At 39.9% G+C, this 22,166-nt stretch overlaps 1 protein-coding gene across 9 annotated transcripts in view; it reads right to left on the bottom strand.

Moving 5' to 3' along the window:
- The window catches only part of CAP (Cbl-associated protein), a 407,290-nt gene extending 385,124 nt beyond the window's left edge, over positions 1 to 22,166 (bottom strand). For 8 of the 9 annotated variants that reach the window (XM_071583869.1, XM_071583868.1, XM_071583873.1 and 5 more), the window contains exon 1: positions 21,823 to 22,166. In XM_071583869.1, coding sequence (XP_071439970.1) covers positions 21,823 to 21,918 — 96 coding nt within the window. In that variant the 5' untranslated portion in view covers positions 21,919 to 22,166. The remainder of the gene's footprint in view (positions 1 to 21,822) is intronic. The other variant, XM_071583867.1, reaches the window with a different exon arrangement.

Consider the following 22,166-nt stretch of genomic DNA (forward strand, 5'->3'; position numbering starts at 1 on the left):
CGATGCGCTAGCAGCACCATTACGATATTAATTTATTCCCACAGACTGAAAATTCAGAGATAATCGATTGCGTCAACAACGATGAAAGCTGCTGAAATATATTCATTGGTGGAGCATCAATGATAATTACGTACTCCAAATTTGAACGCAATTTTAATTGAGCGAAAACATGAGACCATTGAGATATAATAATGATAACGTTGAGATATGACGGAGCTTAGGTTAAGGGTACACAAATGGTGCGGGAATGAGTAACCGTTTGTAAGACGGTTATTTGGTGCGCATTTCATTTAAATTTTTTAATTAATATCTTATTTTCACCAGTGGCTTAGAGATGGCGATAGAGTTTGGGGAAGTAAAATCAGATTAATTCTATGCAACCCATGAAACAAGTGAATCCCGTATTCAATACAGTGCTAGAACTTTATCCTATTAAAAATTCCTCGCTAACACCTTATCGTCATTCACTAAACTGAAGAAACTTTTTTAAACACTAATTACGTAGAATTCCAATAGTTTATGGAAAGGAACCGTAGCTGAATTGAAAACCATTAGTCTTACTAGAAATTCAATGCTGTATTAGTTAATCATGAAATACAATGTCGGCGAGTGAGTGAAATTTAATATAAGTCACCTTCGACATCAACTTGGCCAAGATATCTACCCTTTCTATAAAATTAATGTCGAAAGCCAGCGGTTCCCAGCTATGCACATGGGCTCGGACTTTGGAGGATGGAAGGGCTATAATCCCATCTTGCCCCTCTGTGCCTACGCCACAGATTTTCAAATGACAGAGAGAACTATGCTGCTAAATTTAGTAAAGCATAATACCAAGCACATCCTTCAAATTGAGGGTCAGCATGAAGGGCGAAACTCACTTAAATAGAGGACAAGTTTTTTTTCTTGAGCCACCTATCCTTTCCTAAAAACATATTTTGCCCATAACACCAAACAGTTTGGATCCACCTACCAGAGGTAACACCTAAATTTGAACCCTGGATCCACCGTCGAGTAGCCGAACGCCCTACCCCAATCAAAAAGTGCAAGTAATTAGAATTAAAGAAGTTGATTTAAAATAAAAAAGGACTAGTGAGTGCTTCCATCCATCCAGTAATATGAGCAATAATTTTTAAAGCTTCATATTTTATCCTCTATCGATATGAGCTCTTCCTTCATTTTATACGTCAGAACTGTAATTATTCATCAACTAAATATTTCGAAAAATCTAGGAACTACAAAGGCACGATAGAGATATAAGAAAGAAAAATAAAAATAAATAAATAAAAATAAGAAATAAAATGAGGGGGTTCAAATTATGACAAAATCAATACAGATTTGAAGTTATTTTCTCTCCAAAAAAACAAAAGTTAATGGGTGCTGCTGTTTCCGCGGCTGAACGACTCGATCGCAGCATTCAATCACGATAAAAGTTTTAATCTAACGAATAATATGTCGACGGTAGCATCCCTTCATACCGTAGCAACTTGATATGAATGGGGCATGACCAGGAAATATACGTACACAGTACACCCATCTACAGCGGCCCGACGCTGTAGTAATCGACAAAGGCGTCCCTCTGAGCGAGAATGAACTGACTAGCCACGTGCCTGGGGCGTAACGCCCCTCTTTCATCCCCCGCCTCGCCTCCCACCCCGACAAACGCCCCATCAGCAAGGGAAAAGCCACGATACGCAGCGAGCAAGCCTCGGGACATGAAATACTCTCTCTCTCTCTCTCTCCCATCTCTCCCTTTCAAAAGCCCGTTCTCTCACAACCACCCGCCCCCTTCCCGCGCCTTCCAACTTTTCTCCCTGTTTCCGTACTCCCTCAACCCTCTCTCTCCTCCAGTTTGCCACGCGAAAGGGAGAAAACAAGGCGTGGCGGGTTTACGAGCTACCTACAACCACTCAAACTATTGCAGCCGCGAGGGAAATATTATTAGAGCAACGTCAAAAGATGTACCTTAGTAGTGCAAGAAGTAAAAACGTTTCTCTGTTGAACGATGCGAAACGATTTTGTGATGCGGAAAATTATTTCATCATCATCAGTAGAATGGAAACGTTTTCAAGATACGCGGCGAGCGTTCTTAAAAAACTGGCGTTGTTTTCCGTAGCAAAATTATTTTCGTTATTTTGCATCCGAATGCAAAATCTGATTCAACAAAAGTAAAGAACGACGAAAACTTCGGACAGACTTCTTTCGTGAACAAATTTCCACCTATTTGTTTTATGCAATTTCGTGAAATTTTGATAGTGCAGAAAAACTATAGATTTGTGCCGAATTTTTCGATTACTAATTATTTTACATCATCGTTATGTTGAAAATTTTCCCTTGAAGTTGGGAGCTATTCCTTTTCACGAGGTAGTAATCATGTCTGCTTAACGTCCACGCTTCTGTGGTGAATCTCGTACCGACCCAAACTCATAAAATGGTGGGGGAGAGTGAGAGAGTAAAAGAGAGATCGCCATGGAATTTGTGGTTCAGGGAGGAATGGGGAAGGGATTCTGGCAGCAAATGACCACCGGTTGTCCAATACGCGGATCGAGGCAAGGAAGAGGAGATAACCCAGCAAATGTCCCTTTCCCCGTCAAATAAAGAAACAATTCGTTCTATCACAGAGGCCTTTCCACTGACATTTCCTTCTCTCTCTTGGGGACGTGGGCTAGCTACATGCTAGCTATAAACATTTCTTCTTCGTGAAATATGATACACCTATAAAATACGTGCATATAATAAGAAAATACTCCTTTCTTCTGATTGCATACATCACAAATTATAAATAAATGACTGTAATCTGTCGGAATTCTATCACGATCCACGAAATTTAAATCCTTTCAATCATCTCATTTCTTCCCGTCCTATAATTTTCTCGTCGCTGTCTTTTATCTTACAAAGCCATCATCCCGCCCGGCGTTTTCGTTCAATCAAAACTCTTTTTTTTTGGCGAACGCTAATTCACTGTTGTCTTCTCCTTACATTTTAATAACCCTGTTCTCACTTTACTGTATAAGGAATGGTCAACTATATGAAATGAAACCAATATATTTTCCGTCTGTCTGCATTTACGATGAATGAAGTCTTCACTTTGTAATAAAAGACAGCCAATAATTACCACTTTATTATAATAAAAATCATCACTGATATAATAGTATGTAACCATCTTGCCCTATAGCATTTACGATACAACGTAGCATTTGTCCAAATAAAAGTCAATTGAATGTACCTACACGATTATTATAATTTTTCTGCCGGTTCTCGTGCACTTCGCTGGTGCTTACATTCTTGTTCAGTGTTGACTGAGTAGATGATTACACTTCTAAAAATTCTTACAAAAATTTCATGCGATGAAGAACTCATAATTAATCTTTTGTATTCATGCCAGTCCCATTTTCATGATAATTGCATATATTATTGCAGGGGTTGAGCGTTGGACTACTGACCGGTGTGCCCGGGTTCGATTCCCGCGCAAGCCTATCTGGGCACCTACGGCTCCAATCAAGCAATGTGATTTTGATTACTGTGTCTATGGTTTTTTTATTACCGTAAATGGTCTCACTGTGATAACAGATCTTCAACGAACAGGCTATACCATGCCTATTATTCCAAGTCCATTATCAATGTTTTCTCATTAACAAGACACCCTTGGGTTCATTTTTATCACTTCAAACCTATTTCACCGACAAGTTCGCCTACAAGAAACGTCTTGAATACCGATTCTATTTCCCACGAATGAAATTCCCCTAATTAAATTGGCTCGGGCCGCCATACAAGTATATCTCACGCCTAACTTATCATTTCACTATAGCAATATCATTATATACTATAAACTATGGAATGAGTATAACTTAGACAAAATAATGAAGTCAATAATTAAAGCGCTCCCTATCATTGGGGACTAAGCGGTTCTTAAAATCCATCCTATCCCTTATGGGAAGTATTTTGATTCGCAGCTGACCAAGAGTCATAAAGGCGATTCTTATTCCTCCGACTTCTATACACATACACCCAGTCCCCTTGGTATGTTTCCTTCCCCTCGTAACCTTGAAGTCTTTAACTTACTACTCTCGATTTCTATGCTAGCAGCACGTGTTGTGTACGTACGTAGCAAGGAGTTCAGCCCTCGTCGAGAGAGGGAGGGAGAGAGTTCCCCTAAAAACATGGCAGTATCCACCCCATCCGCCATTCCCACCCAACACTCCCCCGTCCCATTCCTCTCGCCGCATTCCGCCCCGCATGATTCTCTCTCTCCTCCCCCGCAAGATACGCCGAACCATCGCCACTCCCTCAAGGCCTCCCCACCCATCGGCGTTTCAACCCTGCGAGTCCCCACCCAACCCGTGCCACCGCGAGGGTACGGGTATGCTGGAACCAGAAGAGGGAAGGGGGGGAGGGGTCCTTTGGGAAGGAGAGAGGAAAGGGGGAAATTTAGGGGGGTTGGACAGAGGGGGCGAGAGAGGAGGGGAGCACACGCTCTTCCGTCCACCAAGTGTTGGTGGTGGTGGTCGTAGCTGAGGGAGGTTGGTGCCAGAGGGGGAGAGGGATGGGAGGGGGTGGATATTGATCCACGGAAGAGGGCGGAGGGATCGTTCGGGTATGGAGGGGGAAAGATGGGAGGAGAGGGAGAGAGGTGAGGGGACAGCCGGGAGGGGAATAGGAGCGGCGAGGGTGCTGAAGGAGGTGGAGGAGAGAGGGTTTTCAGGGTTTTGGCAGGGGGAAGGAGGTGACGGGGCGGAAAGGGAGAGATAGAGGGGTGGGATCAGGTCCTACACGGCGCCCCACCACACACACGCATCGAATGGCCATAAGCGGAGGAGAGGGGTTTGAGGAGGAGGAGGAAGCAGACGCCGTCTGACGGAGGAATCCCCAGGAGCGATGCCTGCGCCCTCACTGGACGCTCGAAGGAGGCACCGAAATGGAGAAGAAAGGAGCCCACCCACGCTCTGGCGGGGGCTGTACACATCGATTTATTTATCTCGTACATCTCCGCAATAATTACTGCAGGTGTGGAGATGTGGGATAGGGAGGTCCCTGGGCAGAGGTAGGATTTGGGCGAATGGCCCTCGTAAAGAATTGCACGTCTCTTTGCACTGTTGGATCACTCCGGCAAAGACATATAAATGGCTGAGAGTCCAATGGCCGAAAAGATTTTTGTAAATGGTAGTTTATCGCTGAAGATAGGGTTTGGATGTACACTGACGAGCTACCACTACATTTCTAAGCCTCACCAAAGAAGACAACGTTACACCCGCCACTACTACATATCCTTCTTCATTTCCGAATACTTATACCTCCCTTCGTTCTATCCAACGAAGTTATATTCTCCCTCCCCCCTTCCTTGCTTGAATGATATTCTTCCCGCAGCTCACTGTCTTCAGCCACCAAATACAATGCCCTGCATTCGCTTTTTTTGCTTCCTTTGGATATCTCCCAAAAATCCTCCCTCCTCCCCATACCATGCCTAGTTATCCCTTGTTTGTTTTCGTTTCTGTCCATTTGACTTTTTACACTCTTTTCCTCGCTCACATCACAAAAGCCTCATCAAACAGATATACATATTTATTTATTTAAAAACACATTGAAATCAGATATAATTTCTGATGGCAATGTACCTCCCAGCATGAGATCTACAAAGATAAGGGAGGGGAAGGGGTAGGCAGAAAAATGCATAATTAATAAGACTCTTTAAGGCGAGGAATATTCCAAGCTTTGGCAAGGATAAACAGGATTGAAAAATAATGCACCAATGTGTCCGAGACAAGAACAGCATATAAGGACAGGACATTAGGCATAAAATTAGCCTGAGAAAGTTTCCTTTCCTCGCCTAATACAAAACATTGTTTGAGTGTGTCTACCCCGACAGGAACCGCGTAGTCTTTTGTGTATGTATGTGCACAAATGTGTGCGTGTGTTTATTTATGTGTATATATATATATATATATATATATATATATATATATATATATATATATATATATATATGTATATATATGCAGCAATTGGAACACACAGGTTTACTTCATCACCATTTGCCAAAACTAGAAACTAGATCATATCTCATGGAATCGCGTGATTCTACCAGTATCAAACTTCAATAATTGCCAACTAAGTCCCGTGTAAATATTTAGGAATCTTTAAATCTCCACCTCAATTCAAAAACCCCTAAGTAAATTAACCCAATGAGATTTTTCGTAGATCAGACCGGCATTCCATGGCCAATGCTAGGAAATTCGTGGAACATAGTGAAAATCACAGATTCACACCTTTCTGAATTGAGGGAGAACAACAAAATTCAATCCAAGAGTCCAAAAAGTAAATGTAACCGCACTTGGGGATTGAATGTAGGAATGGTCTCATTTATCATAATATATTTAGGAAAGAAATAGTCATAATGAAACGTTGAGTTCGCAAATCACACTAGTATGTCAAACTAAAATTATTGATTACTCAATAAATACTTTAAATTTAGTTTCCTCAATGATCATTTGCTTACCCCCCAGGCTGAGTAGTTCCGACCCCTCTTTCATCTATTGCTACACATTCATCACGTAAACTAACTCTAGAGAGTGTTCATGAACCACGAAAATGGAAAGAATGAAGCCTGCAGATGACAAGAGTTCCGCTTTAATATTTTATGGTTTTCTCGTTTGTGTCATGGTCGTCAATTGTGCGAGGGAAATACGAACCCTTGGTCACACTAACTGTCTACCAGCAACTATACTTCTCTCATGCCCCCCATTTGACTGACCTGTGATAGATTATCTCCTCAATGTTGCAAATTAAATAGACGAATTGCAACATGGTGTCTGCGAAGAATAATACTCGTCCTCGGAGGATCCTGATAACAGATTTTGCATTAATTGATTGAACCTTCATGTTCTTACTTTATTGAGTTTCTTTAAACACCTCTCTGTATTTTATCCAATATTGAATCAAGCTAAGGACTAACGAGAAATGGTAACTATGCTTTCTTCACTTTGCCATCACTATATTTTCCAACAACGCGCCTCGCAAATACTTTTTTTGAGTAAAGCTGCACGATGCTACAATGCACCGACCCCATATCCATATATGTGAATGTTAAGGTACCATGGATAAATTACATGAACCGATAATGCGATTTTCTAGAATATCGTGATATGAAGATATTATCGATTTTTAGACTTCACAATGATAACTAATTCAATAATACAGTGAAACTTTTCATGAGTTCGTTTCTTCCATACTGATTTTGGGTAGCCATCACAATGGAAAGCTATGGACAATATCGTTCAATATCACACGATAAATTCGATAGTGATTGGTATACCCGATTTTTTCGATATTATCTAATGTGTCCCATAATAATCGGCGGGGCAGATGCCTATCGGCGGCGGCACCGCAAACGCTGCTAATACAATATTCTCACGTTGGGTCCGATTTGATGGTAACACCCGCGTATTTTGATAGTCACCAATTCCTATCTGAACATATTTCAGTGCGTTCATTGCAAGTTTGTAGTTAACCCTATAGGGTTAACACACATTTTATCGATTAATTTTAAAGCCCACTCACCACAAATTACTTGCACGTAATTGGAACGCGAATCGTTCATTACCACACTTTATTTGAAACTGGAGAGAAAGTCTTGACTCTAGTACGTTATTTTTTCATTAACTTCACGCCCCTGCAGCTCACATATAAATTTAGCAGGGCTTTTACAAAAACTTTTAAAAATATCATAAAAATAATATGAACTTGGAAATCACTTCTATTGGTTTCATCGTGCATTAAAAGTTTTACTGCTCACTCATGATCTGTTCCTTCCTAAGCTGTTCTGGTTGTCAGATATAAAGTTGTTAAAAAAGCATTTATTCTCGAATGTTCTTCATGTCCTATTTAAACCTCCGAAACTATAAGTTAAAGGATTTTCGGATTTATTTTACCATTACTACTATCCTATGCATTTTTTCAGAGTTATCTGGAGACCTTAACTCTGACCTCAAGCAATTATATTGCTGATATTACTCGCAATAAATTCTCAGTCAATATTACTATCGGGACCTCCGAAGAGCCACGCGTCATCAGGAAACCATTTAATGCTGACGGTTACTTATCATTTAAAGTCATTTTTATGTACACTATTTCATCGCTAATTGAACTTGTTGCAGTGTGTGCATAAACTTTGGCCCGATTTTATAATGTCTCGTTAAATCAAATCGTTAGTTAATGGGAATTTTAACTTAGCTTGGAGATTTCCGACAAATCTGATTGAATAAACACTGGTTAGATTGGCCCTTACCTAGCAGTCATGAAATTGAGTTTAGTGCTTTACCGAAAGTTAGCTGACCTTCATTTTGAGAAGACATTTTAAAACCTGGCTTTTGCGTGTTCAAATTGCCCAAACGCTTATTTAGAAGTAAATAATAATGGTTAAACTTTTTTTGGGATGTCAATCGAATACGATGGGATATCCAATCTGACCCTCCCCGGACTAAAACCTTGAGGTGGTGGAAGGGCTTGTGCGTTCCGATGACCCCTAGAGCTGTGCTGGCGGAAGTAATAATAACTGCTCCTGGTAGGGACACCCATGCCAGATAGGTCGAAGGTTAGGAGCCAGACGAAAGGTAGTCCAAGCAGGATCTGTTCCTCAGTGAGGCGGCTGCAATGGCGTCTGACCCCAGTGGGGCGGCCAGTAAGTGTTGGTGCCACGTTAAAAACACTATTGAGGAAGGCAACGGGAAACCACCTCAATTATCATTCCCAAGATTTAAATAATGAACAATACAGAGATTTTGAGTCCTGACAACTACGGGACCTGCCCAATCGGCCGTGTGTCATGCCCGGCAGCGGGGGAGGCAAGGCTTCCGCGGTCGTCATCTCACAAAACCCTTGCAAGGGAAAACCGAAAGCAGCAGGACAGAAGACGTGGGAGAAGAAGACCACATTAGTTAGAATAGGAACATGAAATGCTGGGACAATGATGAGGACAGGGAAATTGGGGAATGTTAAGCGAGAGATGATAAGGGGAAATATAGATATTTTAGGTCTATGCGAGGTGAGATGGAAAGATAGCGGGGATTACTGGAGCGATAATTATAGAATAATATAAAGCAGTGGGGACGAGAGACAACGAGGGGTTGCCATGGTATAAAATAAAGAGGTAGGAAGAAGCGTAGTCAACATAGAGCTGGTAACGGATAAAACACTACTAGTATAGATACCTGTAAAAGCAGAACCGACGAACTTGGTTATTATTCAGGTATACATGCCACCGAGCAACCATAGGGAAGAAGAGGTCGATAGGATATACGATCAGTTAGAGGACATAATAGCGTGTGTTCCTGCAGGGAAACATTTGATAGTGATGGGGGATTGGAATGCGACGGTAGGCGAAAGAAGAGATTGTGATGAGGTGGGGGACTACAGTTTAGGCACGAGGAATAACCGCGGGGAGAAAGCAGTTGGGTTCTGCAGGAGACAGGGGTTAGTCATAACCAACACTTGGTTTAGACATCACAAAAGACGCAGGTATACATGGAAAATGCCAGGTGACTCAGAGAGGTATCAGCTAGATTAAATCCTGGTTAGACACAGGTTTAGGAACAGTGTGATAAATTCGTACAGCTTCCCGGGAGCGGATACGGACTCTGACCACAATTTAGTTGTTATGAAATGTAGCGTCCGTTTCAAAAAGATGAGGTAGGGGCGGCGGGTTAGAAAATGGAATGTACAAGCATTAAATGGATTGAAAAGGAAGGAGTACAAACAGGCGGTAGAGGAAATCATGGAGGATGGTAAAGAGCTAAGTACCATCGAAGAAAAATGGGAATGTATCACGAAAGGGTTGTCTAAAGCCGCAAAAGACACTATTGGAACCGTTTACGCGAAAAGACTAGGAAATCATGGATCACGGATGAGATAATTACGAAGATTGATGAGAGGAGAAATGGAAGAATGTAAACACAGAGGTAGGCAAAATGAAGTACAAAGAGTTAAACTATAAATTGAGGCGGGCAACAAATAAAGCAAAAGAAGTATTGTCTAAGACGCAGTTTTAGGATACGGAAAGTTTGCAGAGGAAGGATGATATTGGTGCGCTGTACAGGAAAGTTAAATCTTTATCGGGAAGTAAGAAAGGAAGATCTATGCTAACAGTTAGAGATAAGGCAGGTAAGTTAATAGTTGACACAGGAAAAATCCAAGAGAGATGGAAGGAATATATAGAAGAACTGTATGGTAAAGAACTTAGACCAACAAAGTTAGACATAGAAAAGGAACACAACGTAGAGGAAGATAGCTTAGGTCCAGGCATACTAGACAATGAGATAGAAAGGGCATTAAGGGAGATGAAACTAAATAAGGCCGTGGGGGTGGATAACATTCCTGCGGAACTACTGAAATGTTTAGGAAAATGTGGGAGGAAGAGGCTATATGGGCTGATTCTTAGTATCTACGAAGAAGGAATCTGGCCGAAAGACTTTGTGAGATCAGTTTTTGTTCCAATTCCGAAAAAGGTAAAGGCTACATCATGTGATAACCAATAAGTTTTATAGAGAAAAAAGACAATAAGTTATCCCACGCAGCTAAAGTTGTTCTCAGGATCATTAACAAAAGGATTGAGAGTATGGCAAATGATTACTTAGGGAATGACCAGTTTGGGTTTAGGAAGGGGAGAAGTACGCGTGATGACATTGCAGTAATGAGATATTAATCGAGAGGAATATAGAACACAACCAGGAGGTATTTGCCTGTTTCGTAGATTTCGAAAAAGCGTTTGATAGAGTGAATTGGGAAAAACTAATGAGTATATCGCAGAAAATAGGAATAGATTGGAGGGAAATGAGGCTAATCCGCAACCTGTACATGTCTCAGACTGCTCAGGTGCGAGTGGGGAACGGGGAGTCCGGATGGGCAGTGTTAGAAAGAGGTGTAAGGCAGGGTTGTCCATTATCACCGTTGCTGTTCAACCTGTATGCAGAGGAAATGATCAAAGAGGCATGGGAAGAACTCGAGGTAGGAATGAGTGGGTGGGGAATTCGTAAAATCAGTTAGGTTTGCTGATGACCAAGCTTTAGTTTATCAGTCAGCCAAGGGGTTGCAAGCATTGCTGAGTGAATTGGAAATTGAGTGCGACAGGTATGGGATGAAAATCAATATTAATAAAACAAAGGTTATGCGATTTTCTAGGAAGAAAAAGGCTAAGCTAAACATTAAAATAGGAAGGCAAAAACTAGAGCAGGTAGAACAGTTTACGTATCTCAGAAATTTTTTGGACCAACACGGTCAAAGTAATAGGGAAGTAAGGTGAAGAATTGCGCTAGGCAAAGAGGCTTTTACAAGGAGGAGGGAGTTGATGACAGGGACGTTGAGTAAGGATAATAAGAATACTCCTCGACCTTCCCTAATAGTTCTAGTCATTTAAACAATGAAAGTTTAAACACGTACCCTTTGATTACCCATTCTAAGAACAGAAAATCTTGAACTATGATTCGAGTAATTTTCTTCGTGTTTTTCGCTTTTAGTGTTATCAAACAGAACTAAAACACCTTTTTCATTTATCACGTTAGGCATTTTTTTCCCTTGCTTTTAACTCTAACGTTTATAGCTTTACCGGTATTTTTTTAACAGAGTAGGCTAATGCCGACGCCGGGTTTCTCTCCACACTTCATCCTTTCCTGTCTATCCCTAATGGCGCAAATGACCTCAGCTGTCGGTTGCCTCCCCTAAATACTACTATTACGAATGATTGTTCATAAGATACAGCCTGAATTCCTTGAAGTTTAAATAAATATTTCGTTTTCCAAAAAAATAACAGGATAACAGTTATATTTCATACTTCTTAAACCAGGGTTTCGGCACTGTGGCATTATCAAGGTATTCTATTAATGGTTACCTTGATAATGGCGCTGTGCTGAAACCATGATAGCTATATTATATTGCTTGTCAAAAGTAACTGGTGTTATCCTTTTATCATTATTCAATCAAATATTTTCACAAAGTAACGCTGGAGACACCATCCTACTATTTTCTTCCGGCTTAATGGAAGTATTTTCAAACGTTTTACGAAAGTTGATTTGCGATCACTAATTATTATTAGCAGTAGTCTACCGGGTTACACAGAACACTAAACACTGTAGTATCTCCAAGTGTAACAGGACACAATACGTAGATACTACATAGCTCGTTCCTTAGGTTTGCACACTGTCTGTCTCCCTTTAATTAATCCAAAATGAATTCTTTTCCTCCCTCTATCTCGCATTCCCAGCACCCTCCACTCTTTTACCATCTTCAACACCCTATCACCTCTCAGTATCTCCTACATCCACTTGCCCTGCCTCCTCCATAGCCACTAACGCTTTCATTTACACAGGGTGCGTGGTCATGTTGGGCGACTTGCTGCTAAAATATCTAGAATGTCAATATGCTCGTAAGTATTTTCACTTTCTCCACTACTAGTGCGCTGTTACAATGAGTGATTGTGAGCAAGCTAAGTATTGCCCCGCAGAATTCACTGTTTCTGACTTTAGTATTAGCATAATAGTTATCCCAATCAACTGAAAGGAGACTACATTCACCTTCAGGTAATATTAGACTTTTGGTTTTTCTGGCAGCTGATAGTCGATATTACGCAAATGCGACCTTACGCGTACACCGATCCGACGCACAATTATGTACCTTTTTGCAAAATTCATTACTATTTAATGCTATCAGTTTTTATAAAATTTAGATTAGTCACCTAAAAATTCTAGCCGAGTCATTCAACCAACAACTAAACTCAAATAAGTAATTTTCCTTCCCACCGTCGACTACCTATTTTCTAGTATTATAAAATAATTCTCCAACATTTCAGATTTTATTGCTCAATTACAGGTTTTTTTCTAGGTATTCACTAGATTTTTTTCTATTCCCAGTTTCAACCGGTTTTCGAGAATTCAAATAAGGCAGAGCCACCCTGATAAATATGAACTTATGCATATATAAATACATGGCGCTCCTATCGTAGAGAAATTGACACAATTGTGTATTCAACCGAACCACTTTCGTAGGAACAGCAAAAGTAACAGGAGGATGGGTAAACCAAGAATATTACGGTAAATCGTGCACGCCATCAAAATAATCATATTTATTTTACGTTGTAAGATATTTGTTATCACTATCGTTGATCACAGTTGCAAGGATAAATCATTAAAAACGGCATGTTTGTAAATATTCCACCGCAGTTACCAGTCACTCAAAGGGGGAAAAAATAATATCCGACCGAACGCACCAGGGAATGCAAGCCGGCGATGAACGAAAAAGAAAATAAACGATACGAAAGAGAGAGCGATACTAAAAAGAAAATCCTCCTCCCCCACCAAAGTTTTCCGAACGGATGGCACCTCTAAGTTTTCACCATTTGTTTTTCCATCACGCTCTCCGGGCAACGAAAGTTTTTGGCGCGCGATAAAGGGAAGGACGCGAGGCAGCAGTCGCTTGTTTTACGAGCCATTCGTCATCCTCTTTCACCTCTCGGTTCCCGCAATTATTCCCTCTCCATCTCAATCCCATCTCATTTTCTCGCTCTCTCGTCCTTTTCTTCCCCCCTTCCCCCAGGCCCCCCTGCTGTACACTCTTCGAGGGTGATCCACCCACCCTACTCTTCATCTTCTTTCGCAGCCAAATAACGGCGCTTATTAAATTCCTCCTTTCGTTTCATTCGGGGTATTAATTCCCACACCCCCAACCTGCCCCTCCCTTCCGGAGGGGACGACAAATTTCTCAAAACGCGACATGAGTGGAATCAAAAAAATAATAACGACGAAAAGTGAAGCCCAAGTGCGGAAGCTATCTCGATAATCATTTCAAGAGTGTGCCTTCATTCATGCGGGCCCGTCCTTGCATAACGCCACACGTCACTTGACCTTCTCCGACCAATTCCCCACTCCCATGCATGCATTTTGCCACAATGCTTTAACTCCCCTACATGTTACTCGCATTTTGCAATTTATTTGAAATGTCCATTTAGAGTATATTGCGGTGCAGTTGACAGTAGACACTCCCACACCCCAGCGTCTGAAAGTTCCTTAATTATAATAGGGTTCCGTCGTCTTCTTCGACGAGTTGGCTTCGGGTTATTTCCGAGTAAGACACTTCCAATTAAGCCCCTCCCACCATGTTACACTTATCGGCTTCCCCTACGGCGATTGTAATGTAAGGATACCCCTTATAAGCATGCTGACCGCCGAATTTTCTGAAAAATGCTATTCATTTCCAAATATGTGAACTTCATTGCAATGACATTTTCCATTGTGACGCTGGACGAAGTTGTTTGGGGCTTTTTAGGATAGTTCACGAGTTACCAGCAAAAATTATAATTTCAATTAAGATGGAAAATCAAAAATCGAACTAAATTGCACTATAATAATGGGAGAATTTGGTATCGATAAGTTAGAGAACTCTACCAGTAACCTCAATTAACCTATTCAAACCACAAAAGTTGAATTCTTCTTAAAATTTTGAGCACTATGCCAACCGCCCAGTCTCGACTATTCCTTTTTGGTTTGCCTTATATTTACGTAATTTATCAGCGATAAATACATTCCAAGGAAAGTGACACTTTAAAACATTCCTGGATTAATGAATGAAAGTTAAATAAAAGACAAAAAAGGTGTGTACTTTACCTTGTGCCACTTCAAAAGCATTCTCCGAGGATTAAATGCATGCATTCGCTAATAAACCTCCGTCTCCTCATAATTAAAAAAAGAATTTGAGAAAATAATAATACTAGACGGTAAAAGTTAAAAAGTAATCTTTAGCATCTTTAAAGAAACAAAATCCATGACACTTAAAAAATCTTTCCTCCCATCAATTGCTAAAGTGCTGGTGGATCAACGTCGCAGCATTGAGGCTTTCCAGACATCCCTGTCAGGATTAATAACGTCTCCGTGTTATGCACGAAGGAATCACTCAACGTGCATTGAACCATCATGAAGCGGTTCAGCGCGCTACGTCCAAAGGTGTATCAGAAAGTGGCTGCAAAAATATTTCCGTCCCCCCTTCCTCAAATCGAATCCCAGACCTTAGAGCGAAAGGTCAACTTATATATTTGTCATCTCGCCAATTCGACTCGCTGTAGGTTTCCCGGAGCATAGGGTGACGCGGGAGATAATACATTAGGTGGCTTACCTACTCGTACTTATGGATTTAGCTGCGATTGTGTCCTTCCCATTACAGTGCGCTGAGTATAAAGAAGCCTCAATATGATATCTCAGGAGCAAGTCTGAAGATTTATGATTGAACTAGGCATTAGTTACAATATGAAAAAGAAAAAAATCCGATAAAAACTAGATTAAATCTTCGACGATTATTTCTTGGGCAAAGCATTTATCCGCGAAAATCTACTATTCAATATTTTCTAGTCTAACTTATAATGGCAAAAACGAGGATGAAAAACAGGCAAAGGAAATATTAACAGGATTACGCGATAAAGCATTAGATGTCATGAGGCGGGATTTTACCAAAATGATAAAAATGTTTAGTTTCATCATGGCCATTTTTTTAGAACCTTCGTGCTTTTCTATTGTAATAATTGAACCGAATTTTTTTAAAAATTTAGCATATTATGAGGAATTTTATCATTTTAAAGGGTATACTCGTCAAAGAGGGGGATGCGCTCCACTGAACAGAAAGTTTAGTGTTTCAAGAAAGTAGACACCACAATTGAACTCATCAATTATGAGTTTTTGAAAGGAATTTTCAGTCATCGAACCACCCAGAGGGCTCGCGTTCAAATCCCAGCGGTGTTGAATATTTTTCAGAGGTATCTCGATCCCTACTTGAGGTGCTATGTGGAGGGAACTTCGAGTGAGTACGCCGTCCGTCGGATGGGACGTTAAGCTGCGGACCCCTTGGCGCCTTTCGTAAAGAGTAGGCTAATGCCGACGCCGGGTTTCTCTCCACCCTTCATCCTTTCCTGTCCATCCCCTATGGCGTAAATGACCACAGCAGTCGGTCTCCTCCCCTAAATACTACCACTACTCAGTCATCGAAGCTACTACTACTCAGTCTTCGAAGCTAGTTCAGGGAGCATATCTGTGCTGCAGGTCACAGAAGAACAGGATGAAAACTATTAATTATTCAGGTGCATTCACGTTCAATCGTACTAGCTACTCATTTAAAAAATAATTCAATAAATAAAAATAATGCAATTAAGCATAAAAATACATATATATGTTGAATCTCCAATCCAAACGTTATATCACTAAAGCGTTAAACGTGAATAGTATGGTGAAATAAAAAAATATGGCCGCTTAACACTACACCGTAAGGAGTTAGCATGCCTATTGAAGGGTTGCAATATTTTAAGAGACGAACACGTTTTATGAAGTGATTTAAAATGTAACTAATCCGTCAAAAATTATCATTAAAACATGTTTGTATCAAGCATAGTATCAAGTAAATTATTATTCATGTTGTTTCTAAATAAGGTTACACTTTAAGGCATTATGTTGATCGATATTCTTCTCATTTTTAACCAAAAGTAAACAAAATATGAACTTACGCCACTGGCAGGCAATTCAAGGCCTTTCGGTCAATACGCGATAAAAATCAAGTAAGCTCGGATTAACAATTTCATTCCTCGTATACACGAAATATCACGCAAGTAAGTTAGTTTTTTCTTGCAGTAAAAAAATTACAGTTTTATGAATTCAAAATTCTAGCACGAAACCCCTTGGCGCCTTCATTAAGAGTAGTCTAATGCCAACACCGGGTTTCTCTCCACCCTTGATCCTTTCCTGCCCATCTCTAATAGAGCAAATGACCTTAGCTGTCGGTCGCCTCCCCTAGATACCACAATTACTATTAACGCATTTAAGGGTAAGGCGGCCATGAGATTTCCAGATTTGTTGTTCGAAAACTTCAGCTCATTCTATCCTCAGATTTGCAAAAAATTAATTAAAACTCATATAAAATCAAAATGAATATAATATTAAAAGATCAAATTTGATGCAAAAAATAATACTGAAATTTTGGATAAAACGCACGAATTATTTTGATAAACCCTTATTTCCAAATTATGTGAACTTCTCAAGAGTTTCTGTTTTAACATCGACATAAAGTTCTTAAGCAACGTTTCGATGGTGGAGGGAAATAGGAGCATCACATTCTTTGAAAAAAGGGGATCCAATAAAAGCGGATTTGCACTGATATTGTGGGAGACTACCGGGTTGATTCGATGACAAGTAAATTAGGTCTAGAGTTTCCAAGAGTCACGAAACTCTCCTAACAATAGCAAAATTTTTATTCGATTTGATTGGAAGTCAAAGAGGAGATATACCCTGGAGGAAAATATATTTCGCGTATTCATGCTATTATTTAATTTTAAATAAAATGTGAAGGAAAACGGGGAATGAAAGGATGACACTAAATGCTTCAACTGTCATGATACGAAGTCGCAACCTGAACTCCGCATGACGAACCTCCGTTCAAAGGAATACTTTGCTCGATTAGACAAGTAATTTATTCTAAATTTACCCTACCATCAAGACGAAATTGAGAAAGATTATTTTATGGCAGGAATATCAGGTCCTAAAACTTTTGACGGGGAGCATGAGGACAGGATTGACTTAAAAAATTATTTTGTCATCATTATTATTTAAAATTAAACCATTGATTAAAACCTCAGTGCCAGGGTGAACCTTGGCAACTGCAAACTCTGGACAATAACTCAAATGCAACTGGATTTTAGGAAATAAGACTTTGCCCTTTCGGTCGAACTTCTTTCAGTTGTCAGCTTTACTCATTGAAATGCCATCGAGAGAAAAGTAATGTCATTTCTATGGCCGTCATTTTCGCGATTTCTGAATGCGTACATGTTTACTGAGATTGTATTTGCAGTGTTCGCTGCTTTCCCCATCTACTATTGAGTCTTTCAACCAATTACGTTCATTTTCCTTGAACAAAGACAAACAAACCTAATATTTCTAAGGCTCGTTTAACAAGAGAGCCTAATTTACAATGCAATAAACCCTTCTGTGATTCCATATACTTTCTACTTCTTTCATCCCGTCTAACATTCATCTTCTTCCCCCCCTTCCTCTTCTACCAAACGTTCTCCCTTATATCAAAGTCGTCAACATTTATCATTAACTACCAATCAAAGAGCTGTTCGTCCACTTTTCTTGCCTTCTTTGAATGTATTCCAATAACTCTCCCACATCCCCTACCATGACTACTACTTCTTTATTTTCTTTCTTTTCCATCACCCTCCAAACGCACATCTCAAAAATTTCCCTACAAATCTATAACATTGCCTTTAACGACCAGATTTCCACGCCGTACAGAACTATGCTCCAAATCAAAATTTTTACCAATCTTTTCCTAGCACTTTTACTTAACGTCCCTTCAGCCAACTTCTCCCTCTTAGTTACCGCTTGTCTCGTAAGTATTCCTTCGTCTTCGTACTTCCTAAGGTCATATTTCCAACGCTATTTTCGGGATCTTAATGTAGGAAATTTGATCTATATACCACAAACTTTTCATTCAACTTGACACTATTACTGTTAGACATCCTGCATGCCATCTTAAATCTAACATCAATCTAATCAAATCTAAAATGCTAACCTTAAATCATTTTCGCTTCAACCCTCGGAAATAATTTTACTTGCGCCGTAGCCAGTCACAAATAAACAATTATGACTACTATGTACGTCTTTTGCATAATTAGAAAAATCAATTATCACTGTATATTGCTAAAATGAAGTCCTTTTCTTAGCGAAGTCATGTTTGCTAATAAAACCCGTAAAACCGACGAAGGGACGATTAGGTTTCAATTTCGCCCAAATAAAGATCTCTATCTATCTATTTAAAACCTTCCTCACACGGGAAGTTGTATGCTTAAATTATAACAAGGATGATAAATCTCCTTTTATAGATTATTTCTTTGCAGCCAGTTTCTAGCAGAGTCTTATGTAACACGGACATTTTTCCTAAAATAACTCGGATATGACATGCGTTGAACGGCACATTGAAACTGAAAAACAGACACAAAGACAAAGCAGCAGTGTCGCGTCAGGGCTGCATGAGTTAACAAAAAACATGTATTTTATAATTAAAGTATTTCTTAAATTTCAAATCCAGGGAAAAACTAGATTCTCCTGATATTTCCTTTTTCTTGTGATCAAACGTACTGTATTTTCGATACGCAATACTAATACACTCGTACTGAACATTTTATGCAAGCCTAAGTATGTATATTTACGTTTTTTACACTGGCCATCCCTGAAAACTAAACAGACATTATGAGTAGTAGGAAAAGACATTACTTATTGTCAGAACATTTTAGCAGTAATATTAATATTAAAGTCAGTACGGACTAAGAAGTGTAAATGCTCCATACAGTCGGGAGTCACAGCCCCGATTTTCTTGGTGCTGAGATTTCCATTTTGGAATTCCAAAAGAATGGAACCCTCGCTCTCCTCCACATTAAATCATCACGACTATTCAGAAACTGAGCCCATGATATATGAACAGCGTGAGGCGATTTTTCATCTCAGTTTGGAATGCCATAGGGCCTGACCAAGACGTCTTTTCGTAGATTTAACGGGATATTAAACGGGCAAAAGGAATGAGTAAATCTAACAAGAGGTCATCCACGAAAAAAATCGCGCTCGGGGATAAGGATATCAGAGAATAAATTATGTCATCATATCAAAATGAAACTTGTCGTGCTAATAAATAAAAGGAAACCATTGATGAAATCTAAAATTTTGAAATTATTTTTATATATTTCGTCAACGTGTAAGTTTGCCCGCGTAATTTATCCAAGATCTACGATCAAGTTCAAAGGATATATCTCGAAACAGCTTTCGATCTGCAAAACCGGCGAAGACAAATGAGAGAATTAAAATAATTACACACGCGACACAAATTGAGTCACTCTTAGCCTCAAAAAAATCGCCTTTTCCGTCGGATGACTGAGGGAGATAAATTTTTTGTGCCCCATTTAACTGCATGTCACAAACACTAAGAAGATTCAAGTCTTTGAACAAGAGGATTGCAAATGAGACTAAAATTTCATTTTTGGTATGATAGTTACGGAGCATTTTATATAATTAACTTATAGGTCAGCCTCTCATAAAAATTCATCACATTATAAAATTATAAAAGCCTGGTATGCAAATAAATCCTATTGCGTGCATGCAAATGTACGGTGACTATCATTGATTCATATTAATGACCATTTGCTTTTATGCGCTTTGAATTTTCAACATTCGTGGCACCCTAACGTTGTGAGAAAGAAATACACGCCTAGCATATGATAATGCATTCAGCACAAATGTTTGCTTCTCGAATGGACTGCAAAATATATTTAAGGTACCAGCTAAGACTGGATCATTAGGGTTAGTTTAAAATCAGCGTTTAAAATGTTATTATGACAACTTCTTCACAAATGAAGTCAGCTATATAAATGGGATTGAGAATACTAGTACATTAATTAATATCCATAAAAACACAAGTAGTACTTATATGCCAAAGAGGAAGATTATTTTTTCGTATTATGGCGATCAAAAGTTCTTTCATGACTTTTTTCTCTATCTGCAAGCATAAAAACCTTTAAGAAGTTAGAAATAAAATTTCAGCACTACGGATGTAGAATGGACATAATTTTAAAATTTCCAGCTCCGCGCTTTTCGTCATATCTCGGTCGCACTCGCAAAAACAATCGTGTTTATGTCATTGCAGCCCTTTTGATATCCATGTATGATTTTCTGTTTCCAACAGTTATTATATAAAATTCAGTTATATATTTGGTGCTAGACGGAAGTTGAAATTTCACACCTGTCGATTGTTTTGCTTCCTACCATGAAAAACCAATGTAATGCTATGAATAAAACACCTGATTTTTGTCATTACGAATCAGCAGTTATAATTAATTAAAAAAACATAAAGGGTAACAATTATATCTACGCGTAAAACTTAGTTTAAAAACATTATTTTAACTCTCTACCGCGGAAAAGTGTGGCATTACTTAAAATTTAAATTCTAATTACAAAATAATGTACATGTGTCATGATTATTTTCAAATATTGCCTAAATTTGTTTGAAATAGTGGCGGCGACTTACTTTTATAACCGAATTACATTTCCGCTACGAAAGCATATCTGACAGTATTTCACCCAGTGCATTTACAGGAAATTCCACAGCTTTAATAAGCAGATAATTTGAATAAACATATTGAAATGCGGCATACTATGCAAAGTGATATTTCGCAGCATATAACAGTTCCAAGTTAGGAAAAAATCTAACCGATGGACACGACAAAAATTGATGAATTATGGACACCTAATCCTATATTTCGATATTTTATCACCAATTCATAAGTTTTTAATAAGCCTTAAACAATCGTGTAATGACAATACTTCGGACCTAGCGAAGAGCACTCTCTAGCTTGCTCTAAGCTCGCAGTAAAAGTAGGGAATCCCTTTGACGTGAAGATCACATCTCGAAACTTACGATATGCAGAAACACGAAAGAAGTTTCACGCGTCGAGGTCTAACGATAAAAATGCAAACAATCACCAATCAGAACGCAGAGCACACGTTGGTTATATCGAGAAATAAGCTCCGCGGACCACGGCCGCTCTAGCAAGCAACACCACAAGGCGTTGTCCATCTCTTTGGGAAGCACTTCGTTGCGCTAAATTTAGTGCGTAAAGGGTGATGGGAAAAGGGAAGCGAAAGAAGCGAAGGGACAGGGAAGGGGGGAGGGGGGGTTCCCGTGGCGCCCGTCGGACGAAAATCGCCCGCATTTAAAGATGTGACGATCGCCGCGCGCAAATACGGCCCGCCCCGGTGGACTCACCCGAGATATCCGAAGGGGTTGACCGGTCTCGCAGCCTCCGTGCATCCGGAATCCCCATGGGGAGCCGCCGGTCAGGATCACTTCCCGGGTGCTCATTCTCCTATTCCCAAACGTAAACACGGGCGGTGCATCAAGCGAAAGGCGGCATGACGGGAACTGGACGAGATTCCCACGAAAAGGCTGAAAACGAAAGGCCCGCGCGCCGGTGAGTGCGGAGACTTCCCTTAGAAGAAAAGCATCTTTTCTTCAGATTCGAAAAAAAATTCGCCACAGCACCAACACTGGGTTTCCTCTCCGATTATCCAATCGAACGGCGCTTACGGACCGCCTAGCTCCCACCACTG

Source organism: Hetaerina americana, unplaced genomic scaffold (assembly GCF_022747635.1).
Source record: "Hetaerina americana unplaced genomic scaffold, ioHetAmer1.1.p SCAF_15, whole genome shotgun sequence".
NCBI lineage: Eukaryota > Metazoa > Arthropoda > Insecta > Odonata > Calopterygidae > Hetaerina > Hetaerina americana.